At 35.2% G+C, this 23,264-nt stretch overlaps 2 protein-coding genes and 1 non-coding gene across 5 annotated transcripts; all 3 read right to left on the bottom strand.

The window, feature by feature from the left end:
- Positions 1-22: 22 nt before the first annotated feature.
- Positions 23-2,302, bottom strand: LOC140831668 (putative HVA22-like protein g). Of its 3 annotated transcripts, XM_073195415.1 has the most exons (7): positions 2,075-2,302; positions 1,570-1,610; positions 1,373-1,471; positions 1,244-1,300; positions 1,089-1,152; positions 803-1,006; positions 26-581 (listed from the first exon to the last, which is right to left on the bottom strand). In XM_073195415.1, the coding sequence occupies exons 2-7, from the start codon at positions 1,599-1,601 to the stop codon at positions 303-305; spliced, it is 735 nt and encodes a 244-aa protein (XP_073051516.1). In that variant the 5' UTR covers positions 1,602-1,610; positions 2,075-2,302; the 3' UTR covers positions 26-302. The 3 variants fall into 3 exon arrangements, with proteins under 3 accessions (XP_073051515.1, XP_073051516.1, XP_073051517.1); XM_073195414.1 differs by having other exon boundaries at positions 23-581; positions 1,244-1,471; XM_073195416.1 differs by having other exon boundaries at positions 388-588; positions 1,244-1,471.
- A 916-nt stretch (positions 2,303-3,218) lies between these two features.
- On the bottom strand, positions 3,219-3,300 carry TRNAS-UGA (transfer RNA serine (anticodon UGA)). The gene has a single exon. It is a non-coding gene; the product is annotated as a tRNA-Ser (tRNA).
- A 4,621-nt stretch (positions 3,301-7,921) lies between these two features.
- On the bottom strand, positions 7,922-9,151 carry LOC140831669 (auxin-induced protein 15A-like). Its single transcript, XM_073195417.1, has one exon. The coding sequence runs from the start codon at positions 9,075-9,077 to the stop codon at positions 8,655-8,657; it is 423 nt and encodes a 140-aa protein (XP_073051518.1). The 5' UTR covers positions 9,078-9,151; the 3' UTR covers positions 7,922-8,654.
- Between the last annotated feature and the right edge of the window lie 14,113 nt (positions 9,152-23,264).

Raw genomic sequence — 23,264 nt, forward strand, 5'->3', positions numbered from 1 at the left:
TAAAACAGCAAGAGAAGGCCTTAAACCAAGTTCAATTATGGTTTCTTGTAACTTGTTTCCAAATTAAAATTACAACGATTCATGATTAAAAGAATTAATGACATCATAATCGGTTCGATATTTGTTAATAACAATGAAAACAACTGCAAGATGGAAAAAATGAAAATGTCATTACCATCAATATCACCACACTCAAGGACTCATTACAGACCGTGTTTCCTAGACCTTGATAGGGTCACTGGTTGTATATTTTCCAAAACAATCTCTTCTGTTTGAGTGTCTTCGCTCTCTCTTGAAGGCACTCATGCATTCTGCATTTCATGAGTAGGGTTTGAAATTTTACTTGGCTCGACAACGGTCAGTGCTGTTACTGTTTTTTGTTCCGTCGAGACTGTAAGAGGGGGAGAAGTTTTGGAAGATTTTGAGGGTTCTGCTTCTTCAGACATGTCTTTTTGGTTTTCACTTGAAGACGTACTCAAAGCAGGAGATGAAGGCTGTTCATCCTGTGCTTGTTTTGTATGGGCTGATCTTTGATTTGATGTTACTGTGGATTTTGGGACAGTGGTCGCTTGCTGTTGTGGCTGCAACCTCCAAATAAAAATTACACGATTGGGGAAAAAAAACTACTTTTTAAAACCATGTACAAAGGTCGAATAAGCTCCACGATAATCCAGAGCTATAGAACTAAATGACAACTAGTGAACGCCTCTATAATATTAATCGTGAGTCTGTGACAGACTGACAAGAAGATATAAGATTCAAAACTTAAACGAAATAACATTAAAAGTTTGGCAGTAAACACCTGAGCCATCCAAGGAGATGAGTGTGAAGCAACATACTGCAAAATCTGAAAAAAACTTGTCTGGCCATGGCTTGCAACAATTTTCCAGTACAAGATTATCATATCTCCAGCCCTTGTCCTTAGCTCTGACAAATTACGATCAATTTCAGTTTCATGCTTTGCGATGTAGGGTCTGAAAAAAGAGTCATATACATATGTCGTTCCCTGTAATCAGTTCAAGTTTAATTAGAATTTATGAAGACCAAATTTTTTATACCATATGCTAATTTGGAAGGAGATAACGAACCTTAGTTTTAGGGTACCACAAGTATATAAAGAAGGCCAACTTAGCTTCACCATACATTGGAACCCTTTGACACAATTTACAAACATGAACGGGAAAATTACAAAAAAAAATCATGTTAAAATTGAAAATTATAATATCAGAAACTAAAAATTTACCAGCCAATGAACACATCGCAAATTCTTTCACAAACTGTCAACCCAGCCACCAAGATCCTGTAAGTGAGAAGTTTAATTTTAAAAACAAGCAACCAAAGTTTCTGCAGCTTAATCAGGTATATGGCATACCAATACTGGCACCAAAATCGAAGTTGCTCGATTTCGGGCTTATTTAGTTCCACGGTTTTATAGCATTCATACGCAGGATAAGCATAGCCAAAAATTAACCTGGAACACCGAGGGTACAAAACCAAGAACTTTGTGAAATGAAAAAAAGAGGAATATAACTTCTTGAGGAGAAAAAAAAAACTTGAAATGGCACATACAAAAGTCCTCTATAGATAAAAGATCCAATCATCTCGACTCCCTGCAATGGACACATTTAAGCATTTTCTATGTCAAATTCAGGTAATTTAATCTTGTGTTAGATTCTTTCAGAATTCTATACAGATTATTATTATTTTTCTAAAAAAATAATCTTACAAGAAGAATAAAAGACAACTACAATAAATCAATAATAAAAAAACAAATGTTAGCATTCAGATTCAGGCATCAAATTATAGCTGAGTAGAAAAAAGGAGAAAATAAGAATGCAGCAACATCAAACATCGGAATCTTCATTCTACGCATCAACAACGATCTCGAAGAGGAATGTAAATCAATCCCAAAAAATATCAAATAAGGCGCGAAACATATTTGTCATAAGAGAGAAATATCTTCTTCACTTTTGAAGGATAATATCTGCCCAAAAAATGCAAAAGGAAAATTAAAAATGAACAATCCTGCTCGACAGAATATTAAACAAGGATCGATCAACATATTGATCAGCACCTATATAACTAAACGATTCCACGGCAAAATGGTAGGAAATGGCCGTTCGTGGAGCACCGTGAAGAAAATGTAGATTTCGCATTCGACACCGTGATTGAGAGTTCCGAAATATGAACCGTTTACGAAGTAGAGGCGCCGATGTCGAACGGCGGCGAACCGTTAGATACCGGCGGCGAGAGAGAAGGCAAACGGGAATGAGATTTCGAAGCGTCGTTTAAAAGGTTTTCTACTCAGGATTTTCTATTTATTTACTATCTTATAAAGGGAGAGATTCAGTGTGTGGCAGTGCACCACAATAGATTAAATCATAATTTTGAAATAATAAATTATAAAAAAAATTAATAAAATGTTTTGGACTTCCGTTTATGAAACATATATTTTATCTACTTCGTTAGACATTTTACATTAAAAATTTAACAATTTGCTAAGGTGTTATTTTAAAGACAATTTGGAAATATTAAAATAAAAATTCACCAAAACTATTAACCCATATATTTTTATAATATTATACTTTAATATTATATATATAATTAAATTAACCAACCAAATAATATCATCTAACTATATCATAATATGATCCTCAAGGTTCAACTATCTAAAACAATTGAAATTTACAAAAAAATCACAACTTTAAAAATATTATGTTATCATATAAACAAATATCATAAGATTATATTGTAACAAGCTTATAATCGAGTATGAAATCTGTTTCACAAAATTAATCTGTACCACAATACGAAGAATCGTCGGCTTGGCATCTTCAAGCCACTCCAACTTCAAATCCCAATTTTTTATATTATTTTGAAACGTATTTAATTAAATTAACATTCGAGTTTTGAAATTTATTCTATATGACAAAAATTCATTATATTACGATATTTAGGGTTTTTTTGTTGATGATATTTTTCTCAAATGATTTGTAGAGCTCTACCAATTATTGTTCTTGAAAAAAATATAAAATTCGATAAATTGCAGTGTTATATGTGAAAATATTAATTTTAGCGATGTTTTGATATGTAAACGTAACTTCTGATTTCTTTTCTGGGGAAAAAGAATGCAGCTTTTTTTGAGTAAATTATGATTGTATTTTTTAATAAATAAATGCAACCTCTATACCCGCCCACAAAAATAAGAAAAATTAATTCGTCGACAGCAGGGTTCGAACCTGCGCGGGCGAAGCCCAACAGATTTCAAGTCTGTCTCCTTAACCACTCGGACATATCGACTATCTTGTCCACTATTAAAATTTGAAATTATTTGATGATAACAAGTGAAATTAAAGTTATTTCTATATATTCGTTTTTATTTTTAAAATTTCACTTAATCCGAAAAATAGCCTATAATTATTTTATATTTGAACACTATATTTAAATATGATCCAAATAATCTTCGAATAGAGTCGCATTTGAGTGGATATATATAGATGGATAGGATTTCCCCGCGTCTCATTTTACATAAAAATAAATCAAATTCCATAAATACTCAATAAGATTTGAAATCGAAGGAGAAAAATATAAATCTCATTCTAATTTTGAATCAAATTAAAAAAATTAATAAAATAGATTTGAAATCAAATCCTTTCATTCAAATAGAATTAACATCAAGTTACTAAAAATTTATCTAGTTAAACAATGATATATAGATCTAGGAATGGTTTTTTGTAGTGTTCTGGAAACGAAATCAATCTTTATTTTCGATTTTTAAAAAAATGGAAATTTGCTCTCCAATATTATTAAACTAAAAAATATGGCCTCTCGTAGTCTCGTTACACAAATCCAATACAAATACTTCAGGCACAAAATCCTACCTTTGATTGCTAAATGGGCTCATAAGAAGAATTAATTGAGCCCATAACACATATTAACTAATTAAAGACGCACCAAATTTAAAAAATAATAATAATCCATCCCACTTGTTTAGACATTCTTGAAATCCCATTCTTTATATTTTTAACTATTGTAATAGAAGTCGAATTCTTGTAATAAAATCGAGTCATTCGAATAAAATGAAACCTTATCAAGCTCGAACTAGACTCAAGTTCGAGTCATTCGGAGCTTCCGAGCTCAGTTCATATAGTTAATTCGAACTTAATTATCAAGCTCGAACTAGACTCAAGTTCGTCCGATGTGTACGTAGTCGTCTCTAACTCTCATATATGTGTATATGTATACTTATATGTTCGAGATTCGAGAGTGTCTCGAGAAATATAAACAATAATAATTAAGGTTAGAAGGTTTATTTGCAAAATTTTGGATACGAATTGAAATATATACGAATGGGCTCTAGAAAACTTGAAAGTTAGTTGGATTCTAAACGACCACCCTTGTTCTTTTCAAATCGGGAGACATTTGGGAAAAGAAGATGTTTGGCCTTTAAACTTGTTTCTTGACCAAAATTTTGGATTGCATTAAATTTGAGTGGCTCCCAGTAATTTAATTAGATCTTCACTTTTTTCTATTTCTTTTTTTGAAACTCCATGCCAATTGAGAAACACTTTATTCAACGATTTTTTTTTTTCACAAAATTTTTAAAATAAAATTATTTCTTTTAATTTTATGAAAATAAAATTTATACACTAATTTTTTTAATAGATTATATGTGAATATATATACTAAAATTTTAGCATGTCATAATAAGTAGGATTTAAATAAAAAAACATGTTTATCTTTAGATCAATTAAGCATAAATCACCTTTAAAGAACAATAACTAGTAAATTAAATAAGCATTTATTTGTATAAAAAGAAAGGTAATTTAATTTAATTTAATTTCATTGATATTTCATTCGTTTGAGGAAATTAAACAAAAAAACAAGTACATTTTTTTTTCTGACGACCATGCATGTGTTCTGATCAAATCATGTCATATTTTGACCATTCTTTACAATTAACCCTTTTAATTAATCTCCACTTATTTTTCATGCTGGCCACACTAAACCCAATGAGGAAGATCTATGACAAATTTCATCAGTAATTTATCAAACATAAAATAAATCAAATTATTTACATACATACACATATACAAATAAAAGATAATCCCATAAATTGTCTCGCAAATCGGTATTTGTAAAACGAGTCGACCTGGTTCATGCCTGGAGTGAAAAATAATACTTTGGCAAAAAAATGTTTTTTTTTCATGAATTGCTTAAGAGTTTAGTGTCACAAAATTGATTCGTAAGACAGTTTTATAAAAATTGTGATATAAATATAAATGAAGAGTCTTTTATGGAACCAATCAATATGGTTACTGAATAAACTGATTGATCAGGCATTATTGAATTGGTTTGATTTATAAAATCAAGTCAACTGATAATTTAATTTCCCTAGCAATACTAGTGGACGCTACTATATTTGAAATTAGTCTATATCTCAATTGTATATATATATATATATATATATATATATAAAAACTAATTATTGTGTTATTTATACCAATTATAGAGAAATTAAGATGGAGAGCAGGCTCGCCTAGCTTGTTTGTTTTTACGTGGAAAGGCGATGAGATCATCGTGGATATAACACATTCAAAAATTAACCAAATTTTCTGGATGTAGAGACAATCAAAAAAGCTGCATAAGTAAATATTTTATATATTATAAATAAAAAATAAGTAAAAATACTTTATATATTATAAATTTCATCCTTGAAATTAATATATTAAATCAACCTGCAATCTCCAATTGCCCTTCCTAATTATAAGGAGCTCTCCACCTGATCTTCAGAACAATTAAATATAGTAATTAATTTAATATAGAGACATAATAATGTTTGACGTGAGTTACAATCATCATTAGCTAAGAATTCTCAAGTTATTACTAATTTCAAATTCTTATTCACATTTGTAATTTTATTTAATGTTTTTAAATTTTTATTTCAATATACTATATCGTACAAAAATTTGTTTCAAATAAATCTTAAAATACGTATGGAACTCATTTTTTTTTGTTATTGAATAATAAATAATAGTCTAAATGTACCTAGTTTACATTTACCAAACAGAATTCAGAACATAGAATCGGACAGATGTTTTAACTTCGACGATATAATCTAACAAAAAATTAAATAATGAACTTGATCTATAATTATACTTTTTTTTTTCAATAGACCATTTGTCTCCAATTTAAATTATACTTTAGTTTCGTAAGATGCATATTTGGATTTTAATCATATAAATTGTCAAATTTTAATTTTTATTCAATAACTTGGGATTTTTTTAATCATTTTTTGCCCAAAATACCAAATCTTACGAATATTATTTTATTTGACACCAATCTTATAATAACTGAATCATGTGATGATAATAAAACTTATATTATATAAAAATCTAGTCAAACAAAAATAATAAAAAAAAACGACTTGTTTTTTTCTCTCATTTTGAAATATTGGATAACGTTTTTCTTTAATTTCTCTTTTATTTTTATTTAAATGAATTTTAATGTAAAATGTGCTTTATTTGTGTCATTTGAGTCACATGAGATTAAATCATTGTCAAATAAACAATATTTGATGAGTTTAGTAGATTCCGACAAAAAAAAAATTCAAAACAAAAAAAATATAATTTACTGGATAAAAACAAAATTTTGACAAACACAAAACTAAAATCCAAAATAAATCAATTTACAAAACTAAAATTTCAATTTTTTCCCAAAAGTTATAAAATGTTAAAGTTCATTTCAACAAGATATATAGAATAGGATGGTTTAGGTCACATGGCCAACACTCTATTTTTTGTTTTATATACTCGAACATACAAATAAATTTTATATACTAAATGGAGCATGCTAGGGGTGATCACGGTGCGGTTTTGCGGTTATTTTGAAAAAATTCAAACCGAATTGTCATATGCGGTCGGTTAGTATTTTGAAAAATTAATTGCGGTTTTACATGAAAAATTAGCTTTGCGGTTTTGAGCGGTTTCAAGCGGTTGCGGTCGGTTTACGGTTTTTTAAATGAAAATTAAAATATTAGAACATATATTCTAATTTATTTGAAAACAACAACAATATATTGTCTTCAAATATAAAATATAGTACAAAACATATAAAAATCAAAATAGATAAAACAATAATCAAGATTCAAAACCAAGGTAATAATTTAACAACACAACACATTCACAACAAAAATGACATTTATAATATTCTATCTTTTTTTTTTACTTTCAAACTTCAAACAAAATATTGTAACAAAAGAAATAAATATTTAATAAAAGACTAATTTGAAGAATAATTAAGAAAAAGATAAGTTTTATTTGTAAAAATAATAATTTTGAATAGAGTTGTGATATAATGAATGATGAATTATTTATAAAAATATGTTATTTACAAATTATTATAATTTTATGCCTAATATTATGACAAACGATTTCGGCGGTGCGGTTTTTGACCAAAAAAATAACCGAACCGCGTATGCGGTGCGGTTTATGATTAATATTTTTAATCTTGGTTTTAATAAAATATTATGAAACACGGTGCGGTACAATTCGGTTCGGGCGGTTTGGGCGGTTAGTAAAAAATTTGATCACCCCTAGAGCATGCATAATTGCCTATGATCCTAAGATGAATTGTATTGAAAAAAATATTGGCCTAATTTTTTGAAATTTTTTAGAGATAATTTTGACAAAATGACCAAGTAAATTTTTTTAGATGTGTAACTAATTGGTGAATTAGAAACAAATAATAAATAAAAATGGTAACATTTTTAATAGACTGCTTGCCACTTCCTTCACGTGGGTTGTTGCCATATTATACCCATAGCCCAAGCACGTTACACATATCAATAATTAATTGAACCATTGGATTAAATTTCATAATTTATTTAAAATCAACTGAAACTTTATGTTAGTAAAATATCCATGAACATGGCATACATTTTTCAAGAATCCCTTTTACAGATTTCCACTAAATGAATCTATATGAATCATAATTTGATATACAAGAAATGAAAAGTACTCGATCATCCTTCTTTTTACTTCATCGACCAAAATTGACATCAGTTGTTGACATAATCTGGCTCGAAATCGATTCTGAGAAAGTGGTGAAGTGGTTGACGACAGATGAGATGCCCAAGTCATCTCTTATTAATTTGATATCAGCTTGTAAGAACTTCTTGGGTAGAAACTGGGAAATTAGAGTCAACCACATCTATAGAGAGCAAAATAGAGCAGCAGATTTTCTGGCATCGGAAGCACTCAAGTACAATAGAGGATACATGACCGTATGGGCACCTCCTACAGGAATTCAGGAGATCATGGAAGACGACATGATGGGAGTAGGCTCTTTGTGGAAGATTAGAGTTGTTAACTGTTATTAGCTGGGTGACCCTACTCGATTGTAACCAAAAAAAAAATAATAATAATCTGGCTCGAACCCGGGACGACTCGGTGGTAACTCGCCCACCTACTTGCCATCACTCAGCTCTTTGATGACCCAACACCCCCAATTCATACGATAACGTAAAAGAATTACAAAATAATGTGGAAAAAATGTATTCCCTATTAAAACTCCCACCTTTGGAAACTCGAGCTAACTCAAACTGGGTCGACCCGAGTTAAACAAAGTGGAATACTTGAAATTTTTCAAGAAACTCAATGCAGAAGAGGGCGTGAATCGGTCCAAAACTCAAGATTACTTCGGAAGCCCAAATGGCAGTTCTCTCGGACCTCTTCAAAGCTCGTGAACCGGGCTGTTTTGCTAGTACTCGACTCGATTCGAGCTAGACAACAAAGAATTTCCTCGAAGCGCGACTCATCGCACGGAATGGCTAACGGGCCCATGTTAGTGAATCCGTACTCTTCCTCTGCCTCCACCAATAGTTTCTTAAACAAGGGATGGTTCAAATATGTGGTCCGTACTACGAACCGTTTATAATTCGAGCCCACGGTCACAGCCACATGGCCTGCTGGCACATCGGAAGGGGCCCGTTTGGCCGCCATGGCCGCCTTCTTTCGCCACCTGAGAAGCATTTGGCGGAGCCGAACGATGTAGCGAATTTTGCTGCATCCCGACATTTTTCCTGATTTTTTTTTTTGAGGAATTTTGGGAGGAAATGTTTGATATTGTTCCAATCGTGCTTGTTGAGGGAGTTAATTGTATGATGGCAATATATAGATGAAAATGTGGGGAATGAATGAAGGGGGAGTGTGGGGTTTATATAATGTTGGGAGTAAAAATATGCCCTTGGTCTTTGGCTTAAATTACGCCAGTGGGCCGGGAGTACAAATCTCGGGTACGTTAATTATTTCAAAAATTAAAATTTAAGTATAATAATTGTTTAAGAATGTCAATAATTTAATGAAAAACAATTTAAAAACTCATATCCCTCCCGGTTAAAATTAAAATTAAGATATGGCAAAATTTGTGTGAGATGGTCTCACGGATCGTATTTGTGAGACGGATATCTTATTTGGGTTATCCATGAAAATGTATTACATTTTATGCTAATAATATTACTTTTTACTGTGAATATAGGTAGGTTTCACCCGTCTCACAGATTAAGATCCGTGAGACGGTTTCACATGAGATCCATTCTTAAGATAAACTAGTTGAACTGCATTTCATATATTAATATTATATTACAGAAAATAATAAAACACATATGAAATATATATCAACTTGTGTATATAATTTTTTGTAATCCAAGTTTAACTCGATTTGTATGGTCTGCATACTACTACATATATGATCGACCGGATTTCGAAAAAATAAACAAAAAAAGGAAGAAAAGACAAGAACAATCCAAAATGGTTATTATAGGTAGCTGGCTTGGCCCTATTCGAAAAAATTATAAGATGGTTTTCTCTATTATATTCCCCAAAATAAAATAAAGAAAAGTATATAATTTTAAATTTTGAAATGCTTCTAACAGTATTATTTTTCTCCATGTGCAATACTTCCCATTAGCCCTTTTTATATATATATATATACATCCGTTCACTAGCTTCCAACCTCTCTATTGGCACTTGAAGAAAATTAATCATTGATTGAATATAGAAACAATATTAATATTATTCATTGTACTAACTAATTGAAGGCCAACATATCAAGCCATAATTAATATTGTTTCTATATATATAGCCTCTTTTGATTGACTCATTTTCGTGGTCTCGCGTATTTATATTTTTGAGACAAATTGATTTGATCATATTTATAACAAAGAATAATATTTTTAGAGAAAAAAATAATATTTTGTATAAATTCATTTCACAAAATTGATTTACGATACAATGTCATGAAAAAAATTTGTGCTTTGTTTTAAGTGCTTACAAACAGTAGCATAACTAAGTTTTCTGGGCTCAGTGAGTGAGTAAAAATTTAAAGAATCTTTTTATTATTTTTTCAAAAGACAATATTTGTCAGGCCCCGAACTCGGGCCCGTGTCTGTGTGACTGCATAATGAGCTCTATAGCAACTAGAGCGTATTCGTCCCCGCTTTACGAAAATGATTAACCTAAGTTGCTATAGAAGTCCATTGTAAGCCATTATAAATTCATATTAAATCTTTGATTTTTTCGATGTGGGACAAAGGTATCACAATCACCCCTCCTTCAAAACGCGACGTCCTCGTCGCGGCCTGACCCCTCGATCCACCAGCACCGAGAATCTAAAGGTGGCTCCTACAGGTTCAAGAGATGGCTCCCTTCATGTAGCACTTTGCCCCGCAGGTTCAAGAAGTGGCTCTCATGCACGTAGCACTTTGCCCCGCATAACACTTATTTACCGGTGTTCCATGCCGGTGACCGGCTCTGATACCATTCCGTCACGCCCCGAAACTCGGGATTTGACACCGGCGTCGTTTAACAATCACACAATTGAAAACAACCAGCCTCGTAGCATAGTATAAACCGAAATACCAGTTTATTAATCATAATCTCAAAAAAAAACAAAGTCTTTACAATTGAATTAAAATAAACTTGCGGAAACGTCTAACATAAAATTGAAAGTACTAAAATTCAAAAAAATTAACATGACTAAACTAAATCCCAAAATTCACCATCTCCAAAATTGTTCAGATTCTTTCTTCTTCAACCTGTTCTTCGGATTTATTTGAGGAAAGGTGTAAGGGGTGAATATTTTGGGAAATACTCAGTAAATGGGGGATATTGAAAATATTGAAAACAACATAAATATTTTTCAATATTATTTTCGAAAAATACATATAAATACAACATACTTTTCATAATCGTAACATCGTATCCGTAACATAATAACATTGCGATTTTCACCTTCATAGTTTACTGATATCAGTCCCTAAGTTTTAATCCTCTAAGGAGGCGAGGCCATAAAACAGTTCTATCCCACTGTTAAGGGCCATATGTTGGAACTCCACCCATTTTCAGGGAATTCTTACAGTGCCAACGTATAAACGTAACAAGATTAAAAACGCAGACGGTGTTCAACCAAATTTTTAAAACCAAAAAAACGAAACCTTCAAATGCATAAAACCGAAATTTAAAACAGCCCACTTACCTTAAATTCTTGATGAAAAACGTAGAAAGGTTAGGGTTCTTCGAAATTCCTACTTCATTGGCTGGACGGCGACAACGCTTCGCTGTACTCGAAAATTTCTAAGGTGACTAGACACAATTTTCGAAAATTTGGTGTTCAATGTGGTGTGATTTTCGAGTTATAGGGCCCTCCTATTTATAGAGGTTGGCTGCTATCGGGATCGAGTGATATCGCGTTGAAATCTGACTTAAATCTTTTATCTCGAATCGTGATATATCTATCCGTGATTTGAGTGATAATCGAATTCTAAATCTTTTATCCCATACAAATTTCGAAATTTGCATATATATATACATTGATTACTTTCGAATTCTAGGATTTAATTATCTCTTGCTTGATCTTTTATCCCGATATCTCAATATCAATTCAAATCTTAGACATTTTATCTGCAAAATTTCAAATGATATACACGATATTATTATTCACTCAATCTTACAAATCTCACATCTTAAAATGAGATAAATCCTGGTATCCAAAATATACTATCGTGATAAAAGTTAAATGATAAAACTTAAAATTCTTGGATTTTACATCCCTCCCTCCTTATGGGAAGTTTCGTCCTCGAAACTTGGGTTGGCTTGGTCGATGAAGAGGTACGGGTATTGGTTTCTCATCCTTCTTCTAGCTCCCACGTGGCCTCTCTTTCGGTGTAGTTAGACCATTGTACCTTGACGTAGAGAATGATTCGTCGTCTTAGTACTTGGTCCTTGGTGTCCACGATTCTAATGGGAACTTCTTCGTAGTTCAGCTCTTCTCCCAAGTTACTTTCGATCATGAGCGGTTCTACTTCCAACACGTTGCTTGGGTCCGAGATGTATTTCGGTAGTTGGGACACGTGGAAAAAAGTTGTGAATTCTAGACATGCTTGGTGGCAGGGCCAACCTGTATGCTAGTGTGCCCACCTTTTCCAAAATCTCAAAGAAGTCCATTGTAAGCAATTATAAATTCATATTAAATCTTTGATTTTTTCGATGTGGGACAAGGGTATCACAATATTGATTAAGTAAAATGACAATATTATTCATGTATATATGGTGTGATGTTTTTAGTCATGTATCTTTCGTTGAATCAACTATAATCATTTAACTAAATTCCAACATTCAATTTTACACTGTCTCATTAGGGATGTAAATGAGCCGAGCTGTTCGCGAGTTTTTCGGATCTCGGCTCGTTAAAAAGCTCGTTCGGGCTCGTTCATTAAGCTTATCGAGCCGAGTCCGAGACTTATTTTGGACTCGACAATTTTGTTGAGCCGAGCTTGAGATTAATGATGTTCGGCTCGTTAGCTCGTGAACATGTTCGATAATAGGTTCGTGAGCTCAAAATTGAGCTCGGCTCGTTTAGCTGGCTCGTGAGCTCGAGCTCGAGCTCGGCTCGTTTAAGTGGTTCACGAGCTCGGGTTCAAGCTCGGCTCGTTTAGGTAGATCGTGAGCTCGAATTTGAGATAATTAATGAGTTATAATATTAAAATTGTGACACTCTGACCCGTAACGATAAAATACACAGCGGAATTTAAAATTTTTCTTTAAAATATGGAAGGTGTTTCAAAATACATTTCATAAAATGTTTACAAAAATAAATACATGATCATTCAAATGACATACAAAACACAAAATAATCATTCTTATGATCATGTCCCAAAATAATACAAAATAATCCTCCTTCCAACGGTGTATGCATATGACCCCCATCCACGATCACTGTCCTGGTCGGTCGCTCTTATCTGCATCACATGAAAATAACTGAAATGAGTATAAAAACTCAGCAAGTGGAACTCTACATAGCAATGATACATAGTATACTCTGTAAAACATGGCTTTGAAATCATAAATACCATCAACTCTGAAACATGAATACTGTAGCAATAACTGTAGCAATAGCAATAGATGGCAATACGATGGTATTTCTCTTTTCTATGGTTGGATTGATATCAATAGTATCTATGACTGTGGTTGCCAATATCCCATCGATATAAATCGATAACTGTGAGGGGATAAAAGCCTATGGTCGATGATCATCTAATTGCATGCAATGCTCTGACTATGATTAATCAATCCAATAAAAACATTTGAACTCTGAATAACATTTAAAGCCGTCGTTTCGCAATCTCTATCTTTTCTCTTGTATTCTCTTTTAACAATAGTGAGATATACAATACCTCCAATAGATAATCAATGAAATCAATACATAACAATGGATCAATGGAAGGGAATAACACTTTGAAACCTTTAAAACACAATACATATAATATCATGTGAGCAAAAAGGATGAAATTCCACTTACAACCCAATAGAACACCTCAAACTTAGCTCTTGGTACACCACCTACAACAATAATCCATAAATAACACCAAAATCAACTCTATATCCACAAGTACAAGTCAAATAATCCATTAAACCAACAAAACATCAAGCCCAAGCAAACCCTTAACTCAAAACCTTAATAATTTCGCACCAAAAACTTACCTAAGCTTCCTTATACCACGGAGAACGTCGATCTCAAGTCGGAAATCGAAACAAAGCCAAGAATCAAAGGTGGGAAGCAATTGAAATGGATGAAAACCCTTGCCAAAAGAGAGAAAATCGGAAATGGAGGAAAGAAGATAAGGTAGGTATGGCCAACAACTCCCAAAAAGTCACTTAAAAACTCGCCCATACTTACACCGCGGGTGCGGTCACACAAGCACCGCGGGTGCGCTAAGCTCACGGCAATCCAACAAAATTCCATGCACGATCACCGCGGGTGCGGTGCTACAATTACTGCGGGTGCGGTCTCACCGCGGGTGCGGTCCTTGCACTGCCGCGGGTGCGGTGTCCTCACGGCCTTCAACTTCCAAAATGGTGAATAGTACACCGCGGGGGCACTCCTCTAAGAGCGCGGGTGCACTCTACTCACGGCAATGAACAGTAATAAATCAACTAAACTCGATCCGAAACGCTGAAACGAACAATCAACACCAACTAATACCTCAACAAAACAATAACCAATAATACTATAGCCCAAAACACAACCAATCATCTAATCACAAAACCCAAATAACAAGCGAAACTTAAATCGTACCGTACACCGGGCTCGGCTATTACAATCTCCCCTCCTTAGAGGAATTTCGTCCTCGAAATCGACGTCACTGCACGAACAACTCAGGATACCTCTCTCTCATCTCAGTCTCTGGTTCCCACGTAGCCTCCTCAATCAAATGGTTCCTCCAAAGGACTTTAACGATGCCGATCTCTTTGTTCCTCAATACTCTAACTGTGCGATCCAAAATCTGAACCGGAATCTCTTGGTACGTCAAATTCGGCGTCAAGTCCAATGGCTCGTGGTGAAGAACATGGGAAGGATCTGCAATATACTTCCTGAGCATCGATACGTGAAACACATTATGGACTCTGTCAAGATCGGGCGGTAGGGCTAATCTGTAGGCTCGGTCGCCAACTCTGTCCAATATCTCGAATGGACCAATGAATCTAGGACTCAACTTACCCTTCTTGCCAAATCTCATCACACCCTTGAGAGGTGCTATCTTCAGAAATACATGATCGCCTACCTCGAACTGCAAAGGCCTACGACGAACATCTGCATAGCTCTTCTGCCTCGACTGAGCAGTCTTCATCCTCTCTCTGATCACAGCAACAACGTCGGCCGTCTGCTGGACCAACTCTGGTCCCAACATCTTCCTCTCACCAACCTCATCCCAAAACAAAGGCGATCTGCACTTCCTGCCATAAAGTGCCTCATACGGTGCCATGCCAATCGTCGCCTGGTAGCTGTTGTTGTACGTGAACTCCACCAAAGGTAACTTAGAATCCCAACTACCAGAATAATCAATAGTACAAGCTCTGAGCATATCCTCAAGAATCTGAATAACTCTCTCTGACTGACCGTCGCTCTGAGGATGATAAGCTGTACTGAAAGCTAATCGAGAACCCATAGCTCTATGAAGACTCTTCCAAAATTCGGAGGTAAACCTGGGATCACGATCAGACACAATCGACACGGGCACACCATGAAGTCTAACAATCTATGCAATGTAGTCCTCGGCATACTGATTCATCGAGTACGTCGTCTTGATTCACGATCAGACACAATCGACACGGGCACACCATGCAGTCTAACAATCTCTGCAATGTAGTCCTCGGCATACTGATTCATCGAGTACGTCGTCTTGACTGGAAGGAAATGAGCTGACTTGGTCAATCTATCAACAATGACCCAAATGGAATTATAACCTTTCGGCACTCTGGGAAGACCAGTCACGAAATCCATCGTACTGTGCTCCCACTTCCACTGAGGAATCGGCAAAGATAGCAATGTCCCAGCAGGTCTCTGATGCTCAATCTTCACCTGCTGACAAGTAAGGCACTGAGAAATGAACAAAGCAACATCTTTCTTCATACCTGGCCACCAGTAGAGTCGACGAAGATCCTGATACATCTTCGTACTGCCTGGATGAATCGAATAAGGTGCGGTATGAGCCTCTGTCAAGACGTCTCTACGAATATCGTCGCCAATAGGAACACAAATGCGGCCTCTGAAAGTCACCAATCCATCACCATTCGAACCAAACTCTGAATTACCCCTCTCCTGAGCTCTAGCTCTCAACTCTGTCAACTGAACATCAGTCGACTGCTCTCTACGGATCCTGTCCGTCAAAGTAGATCGAATGACCAACGCTGAAAAGCGAGCAATGGTACCTGGAATCACCAGATCAATCTCCTCTCTCTGCAAATCCATCAACAAAGGCCTCTGAAACAAAGAACTCAAAGAAGCACTCGACTTGCGGCTCAAAGCATCAGACACAACGTTCGCCTTCCCTGGGTGGTAACTGATCGTCACATCATAGTCTTTGACAAGTTCTAACCACCTCCTCTGCCGCATGTTGAGCTCTTTCTGAGAAAACAGATACTTCAAACTCTTGTGGTCTGTGAAGATCTCACACTTTTCGCCATACAGATAATGTCTCCAAATCTTCAGGGCGAAAACCACAGCTGCTAGCTCTAAATCATGCGTCGGATAATTCTTCTCGTAATCCTTCAACTGGCGAGAAGCATAGGCAATAACCTTACCTCGCTGCATCAGAACTGCACCAAGGCCTCTCTTCGACGCATCGGTATAGACAACGAAATCCTCAGAACCACTAGGCAAAGAAAGAACAGGAGCTGTCGTCAACCTGTCCTTCAGCTCTTGAAATGCACGCTGGCAATCGATAGACCACTCGAACTTCACAGTCTTCCTCGTCAGATTGGACAATGGCAGGGCAATCTTGGAAAAATCTGAAATGAAACGACGATAATAACCCGCCAAACCGAGGAAACTGCGTACCTCAGAAACAGAAGTAGGAATAGGCCAATTCTGAATCGCCTCAATCTTCAATGGATCAACAGCAATGCCATCTCTCGAAACGACATGGCCTAGAAAAGAAATCTGATCCAGCCAAAACTCACACTTCTTCAGCTTGGCAAACAACCTCTTCTCTCGCAACAACTGAAGCACCACTCTGAGATGCTCTGCATGAAGCTCTCTGGTCTTGGAATAGATAAGAATATCGTCGATGAAAACAATGACGAAGCTATCCAAGAACGGCTTGAACACTCGGTTCATCAGGTCCATGAAGACTGAAGGGGCATTGGTCAAACCAAACGACATCACAAGAAACTCAAAATGACCATACCTGGTCCTGAAAGCCGTCTTAGGGACATCAGACTCCCTAACCTTCAACTGATAGTAGCCAGACCGAAGATCAATCTTCGAGAACACAGTGGCACCATGGAGCTGATCAAACAAATCATCTATCCGTGGCAACGGATACTTGTTCTTGACAGTCACTTTGTTGAGCTCCCTGTAGTCGATACACAGCCGCAAAGATCCATCCTTCTTCTTAACAAAAAGAACCGGAGCTCCCCAAGGCGAAGAACTCGGACGAATAAAACCCTTGTCTAGAAGATCCTGCAACTGCGCCTTCAACTCCTTCATCTCAGTAGGAGCCATCCGGTACGGAGCCTTAGAGATAGGAACCGTACCAGGAGCTAGATCGATCACAAACTCAACATCCCTATCCGGCGGCAAACCCGGAACATCATCCTCAAACACATCAGCAAACTCCCTCACAACATCGATATCATCTACATTCAACTTAATCAGTCTATCAACATCCACAATAGAAGCAAGAAACCCATCGCAACCTCTACACAGCAATCTCTCAGCCTCAAGACAAGAAATAAAAGGAAGGACCAGCGAAGTACCTGAGCTGGCGAGAACTCCTCCCTGGCCATCATCTGCAAAAGCTACTGTCTTAGCAACACAATCGATAACTGCACGGTAAGTCGAAAGCCAATCCATGCCAAGAATAACATCGAAAGCAACCATAGGAATAACAATCAAATCAGCGAAGACAACTCGCTCCTCAATACGAACAGGGCACGCAAAGACAATCGATGTCGGGCACAAGACATCTCCCGAAGGCAAAACAACACTAAGCTGGAGGGGAAGAACAGAAGGAACTATACCCAAAGATCTCAAAAACAATTCAGACATAAAAGAATGAGTAGCACCAGTATCAATCAAAGTAGTAGCTACTCTGCCTAAAATCAAAATAGTACTAGAGATCAATGAAGAATCATGATTAATACCTTCCTTGGTCATCGAAAAGATACGACCCTGCACTCTCCCTTGGCTAGCTCCTCGTGGACAATCTCTGGCAACGTGGCCTGCCGTGCCACAACGAAAACAAGTATGAGTGCCCAATCTGCACTCTCCTCGATGATGCTTGCCACACTTTGGACACAAAGGCTTCTCGGGATCAAATGGAACTGGCGATGGTCTAGGACTCGGCTCCATCTTGCCCTTGCCCTTGAAACGATCCCTGCCCCTCTGATTAGAACCCTGGCCTCTCTGATTAACAGCTTGATGCCTCTCTTGCCTCTCCCTGGCGATGTCCTTCTCATCCTGCTCGGCTAACAATGCTTTGGACACAATCTCCTTGAAAGTAACGGCCTTGGACATGTTGATATCACGACGAATCTCAGCTCTAAGGCCTCGAATGAAATGAGCGCCTTTATCTTTATCATTGGATGCAACATACGGAGCAAATAGGCAACCCTCTTCAAACTTCAGAATATACTGACTAACATCCATGCTCCCCTGTCGAAGCTCCAAGAACTCCGTAACCTTCCTCGCTCGAAGTGCATCGGGAAAATACTTGTCGTAGAACAAGTCCGTAAACTCAGACCACTTCAGTGTCGCAACAGTAACACTGACCTTCGTCGCATTCCACCAAATGCGGGCAGCCTTAACCAACATGAAAACAGCACAACTGATCCTGTCTTTGTCCTCATACTGGAGATGATCGAAGATAGCTTCAAGCGCCTTGACCCACTCGACAGCTACTAGAGGATCGGTGCTACCTGCGAATTCCGGTGGATCCATTCTCTTAAAAGCAGAAAAGACGGCATCAGTGCCAACAGCCTGAGCAACCTGACCTCTCACTTGGCCTCGACCCTGTCCTGCTCCTTGCAATCGGAGCAACTGCTGGATCTGATCGCTATGAACTTTGGCTTGCTCCTTAAGCAACTTGCCGAACTCGTCGACAACTCTCGAGGAAGAACTATCCTCACCCTCTGCCGCCTTACGCTTAGGAGGCATACTCTACAATTGCTCACAAGACACCAATCAATATATATAACAATGGATAGATGCAAGAAAACATACCCGGACAGTTGAAAGTAGACGAAGTCATATGCATTGGTCCGAAGAACACCGCTCTGATACCACTAAATGTGACACTCTGACCCGTAACGATAAAATACACAGCGGAATTTAAAATTTTTCTTTAAAATATGGAAGGAGTTTCAAAATACATTTCATAAAATGTTTACAAAAATAAATACATGATCATTCAAATGACATACAAAATACAAAATAATCATTCTTATGATCATGTCCCAAAATAATACAAAATAATCCTCCTTTTAACGGTGTATGCATATGACCCCCATCCACGATCACTGTCCTGGTCGGTCGCTCTTATCTGCATCACATGAAAATAACTGAAATGAGTATAAAAACTCAGCAAGTGGAACTCTACATAGCAATGATACATAGTATACTCTGTAAAACATGGCTTTGAAATCATAAATACCATCAACTCTGAAACATGAATACTGTAGCAATAACTGTAGCAATAGCAATAGATAGCAATACGATGGTATTTCTCTTTTCTATGGTTGGATTGATATCAATAGTATCTATGACTGTGGTTGCCAATATCCCATCGATATAAATCGATAACTGTGAGGGGATAAAAGCCTATGGTCGATGATCATCTAATTGCATGCAATGCTCTGACTATGATTAATCAATCCAATAAAAACATTTGAACTCTGAATAACATTTAAAGCCGTCGTTTCGCAATCTCTATCTTTTCTCTTGTATTCCCTTTTAACAATAGTGATATATACAATACCTCCAATAGATAATCAATGAAATCAATACATAACAATGGATCAATGGAAGGGAATAACACTTTGAAACCTTTAAAACACAATACATATAATATCATGTGAGCAAAAAGGATGAAATTCCACTTACAACCCAATAGAACACCTCAAACTTAGCTCTTGGTACACCACCTACAACAATAATCCATAAATAACACCAAAATCAACTCTATATCCACAAGTACAAGTCAAATAATCCATTAAACCAACAAAACATCAAGCTCAAGCAAACCCTTAACTCAAAACCTTAATAGAATCGCACCAAAAACTTACCTAAGCTTCCTTATACCACGGAGAACGTCGATCTCAAGTCGGAAATCGAAACAAAGCCAAGAATCAAAGGTGGGAAGCAATTGAAATGGATGAAAACCCTTGCCAAAAGAGAGAAAATCGGAAATGGAGGAAAGAAGATAAGGTAGGTATGGCCAACAACTCCCAAAAAGTCACTTAAAAACTCGCCCATACTTACACCGCGGGTGCGGTCACACAAGCACCGCGGGTGCGCTAAGCTCACGGCAATCCAACAAAATTCCATGCACGATCACCGCGGGTGCGGTGCTACAATTACTGTGGGTGCGGTCTCACCGCGGGTGCGGTCCTTGCACTGCCGCGGGTGCGGTGTCCTCACGGCCTTCAACTTCCAAAATGGTGAATAGTACACCGCGGGGGCACTCCTCTAAGAGCGCGGGTGCACTCTACTCACGGCAATGAACAGTAATAAATCAACTAAACTCGATCCGAAACGCTGAAACGAACAATCAACACCAACTAATACCTCAACAAAACAATAACCAATAATACTATAGCCCAAAACACAACCAATCATCTAATCACAAAACCCAAATAACAAGCGAAACTTAAATCGTACCGTACACCGGGCTCGGCTATTACAAAAATAATTATGTATGATAAATGATAATAAATTAAAAATTAAAAATCTATACATATTATAAAAGTGTGAATTAAGGTCAAAGTTATTTGTTTTTATTTGCTTGTAGATGAAGTGAACATATATTTTTCACAAAATATTAAATTGAATATGATTTGTTTTATTTTGTAAATCTATAATCTTTTGAATGAGTTATATATGCAAGAAGTTTCTCAGAAAAAAATTAATATATACAAATTTAATACTTCCAATAATATAGTATGAAATATAAAAAAAATTATGTTATCTTAATTTTGAATTTTTGTATTTAAATAATATATTGCATAAATATGTTATATCATTTAAGAGTTGAACATTTTTTGATAAATATAATAAAATATTAATTAAATCATATTTTGTCAGTTGTCTAGAAGATAGAATAACCAAAATTCATTGATTTTATTTGCTTCTAGATTAAGTTAAAATATTTACAAAAAATAAATATAATTTGTAGAATACTGAAATAACAAAATTCTTTGATTTTATTTACATGATGAAACAAATTTTTTTTCTACAAAACACTTAATTGTGTGGAGATTTGTAGAGGCGTCAAATAGAGAAGAATATACATTTCTTCTCATAAGATTTGCTAATGAAGATGGCGAGAATATTGTTTTTCAAAGAGAAGAAAAAATTGATGATAAAAAAAATCGTGAAAGCAATATAAATTGAAAATATAAAAGAAGAAAAAATTTGACGCAATAATTTAATTTAAGGTTTAGAATATATTATGTATATTATATTTTTATTTTTCATAAATCAATAACACGTGATAAAATAAGTGGTCAACGTTATGTATTATACTTTTTTCTTCTCTCAAATTTAATTTTAATACCTATTGTGATATCAATTTTATATTATATTTTCTCCAATGTCTAATTTATACAAAATTATAATATTTATTACTAATATGTTTTTCAACAATTATTAATTTATTTAGATTGTGCTTGGATAAATTGATTTCAAATTTATGGATTAGAATTATAATTTTATTGTTATCAATGAAACAATATATCAAATCTTGAATCTACACATTACTTATTTACATATTATTATTTATATAAAGTAGAATAAATTTCAAATAACATTATTATTTGGTGGACTTGAACAATATCATAACTAACATGAAATACTACTATATAAACATGAAATGAGTGGATTTGAAGTTTATGATGTTACATCTCTAAATAACAAAAATACATTTGAATGTATTGAAATCCATGGATTTGAAATCCTTCCAATCAAGAATAAAATTAGATTTATAACACATCAAATTTTTAAAACAAATATCTTTTGCAATCATTTTATAATACATATAGTATAAATTATATTACATTGAATTTCCTACGGATAATGCTAAAGGTACAACTAATATATAGTACTGCGATATTTACAACAATTATATCGTGAGATTTTGTTATTATCTAATGAGATTTTATATTTAATTTATCATGAGATTTTGATAAATGAAATTTCTATTGATATTTTTGAATTGTAAGAATTATTGTACAAATTTAGTTGCACATAACATTACTCATTTCTATCGACTAATATAGCATGAAATCATTAATATATAATTTTTTGTAAATTAATCTCTTCTGATCTCATTTCTTTAAGAACAATTATTGATAATAGAAATGTATTTTCACGTGCGTCGCACGTATCTTTACCTAGTTATATTAAAAATGTGAATGTTATGGCAATAATCACTAGTAGAAAAATCGGATTTTATTTCGACAGGCTTTACTTCGGCAATAATAAATTACGAAGTAATACATGCAATAACTTCAATAATAACACAAGCGAAGTAAAATAATATATTTTTCTTCGGATGTTTAAAAACACGGGCTTCACTATATTTTTTTATTATATTTTACTTCGGTATATCAATGTTGACGAAGTAAAAAAATAAGAAAAATAATTTCTTGCTGAAGTAATAAGATGAACCGCGCAGATTAACAAAAGAAACTAAACTATACTGAACATTTAGCGACGGTTTGTCGCTTAAAAACCGTCGCCCATTTAATCAGCGACGGTGTGTCGCTTAAAAACCGTCGCTGATTTCGCTGATTTAATCAGCGACAGTGTTTCAAAAAGCCGTCGCTAAATGTTCGAGCCGAGCTCGAACCGAGCCCGAGCTTCACAACTTCCGAACGAGCCGAGCCCGAGCTTGAAACCAAAAGCTCGTAACGAGCTCGAGCCGAGCCCGAGCTGAGAAAATAGTTGAACGAGCCGAGCCCGAGCCTGATACTGTTCGGCTCGGCTCG

This window comes from Primulina eburnea, chromosome 5 (assembly GCF_022965805.1).
Source record: "Primulina eburnea isolate SZY01 chromosome 5, ASM2296580v1, whole genome shotgun sequence".
Lineage (NCBI taxonomy): Eukaryota > Viridiplantae > Streptophyta > Magnoliopsida > Lamiales > Gesneriaceae > Primulina > Primulina eburnea.

What these genes read in the sequence shown, in the direction of transcription:
- LOC140831669 (XM_073195417.1), bottom strand. Translation starts at nt 9,077, where the DNA reads ATGTCGGGATGCAGCAAAATTCGCTACATCGTTCGGCTCCGCCAAATG.
- LOC140831668 (XM_073195414.1), bottom strand. Translation starts at nt 1,601, where the DNA reads ATGATTGGATCTTTTATCTATAGAGGACTTTT. An exon ending in TGCGATGTGTTCATTGGCTG is followed by an intron (nt 1,153 to 1,243) that starts GTAAATTTTTAG and finishes ATTGTGTCAAAG; the next exon opens with GGTTCCAATGTATGGTGAAG. An exon ending in TGTGGTACCCTAAAACTAAG is followed by an intron (nt 1,007 to 1,088) that starts GTTCGTTATCTC and finishes AACTGATTACAG; the next exon opens with GGAACGACATATGTATATGA.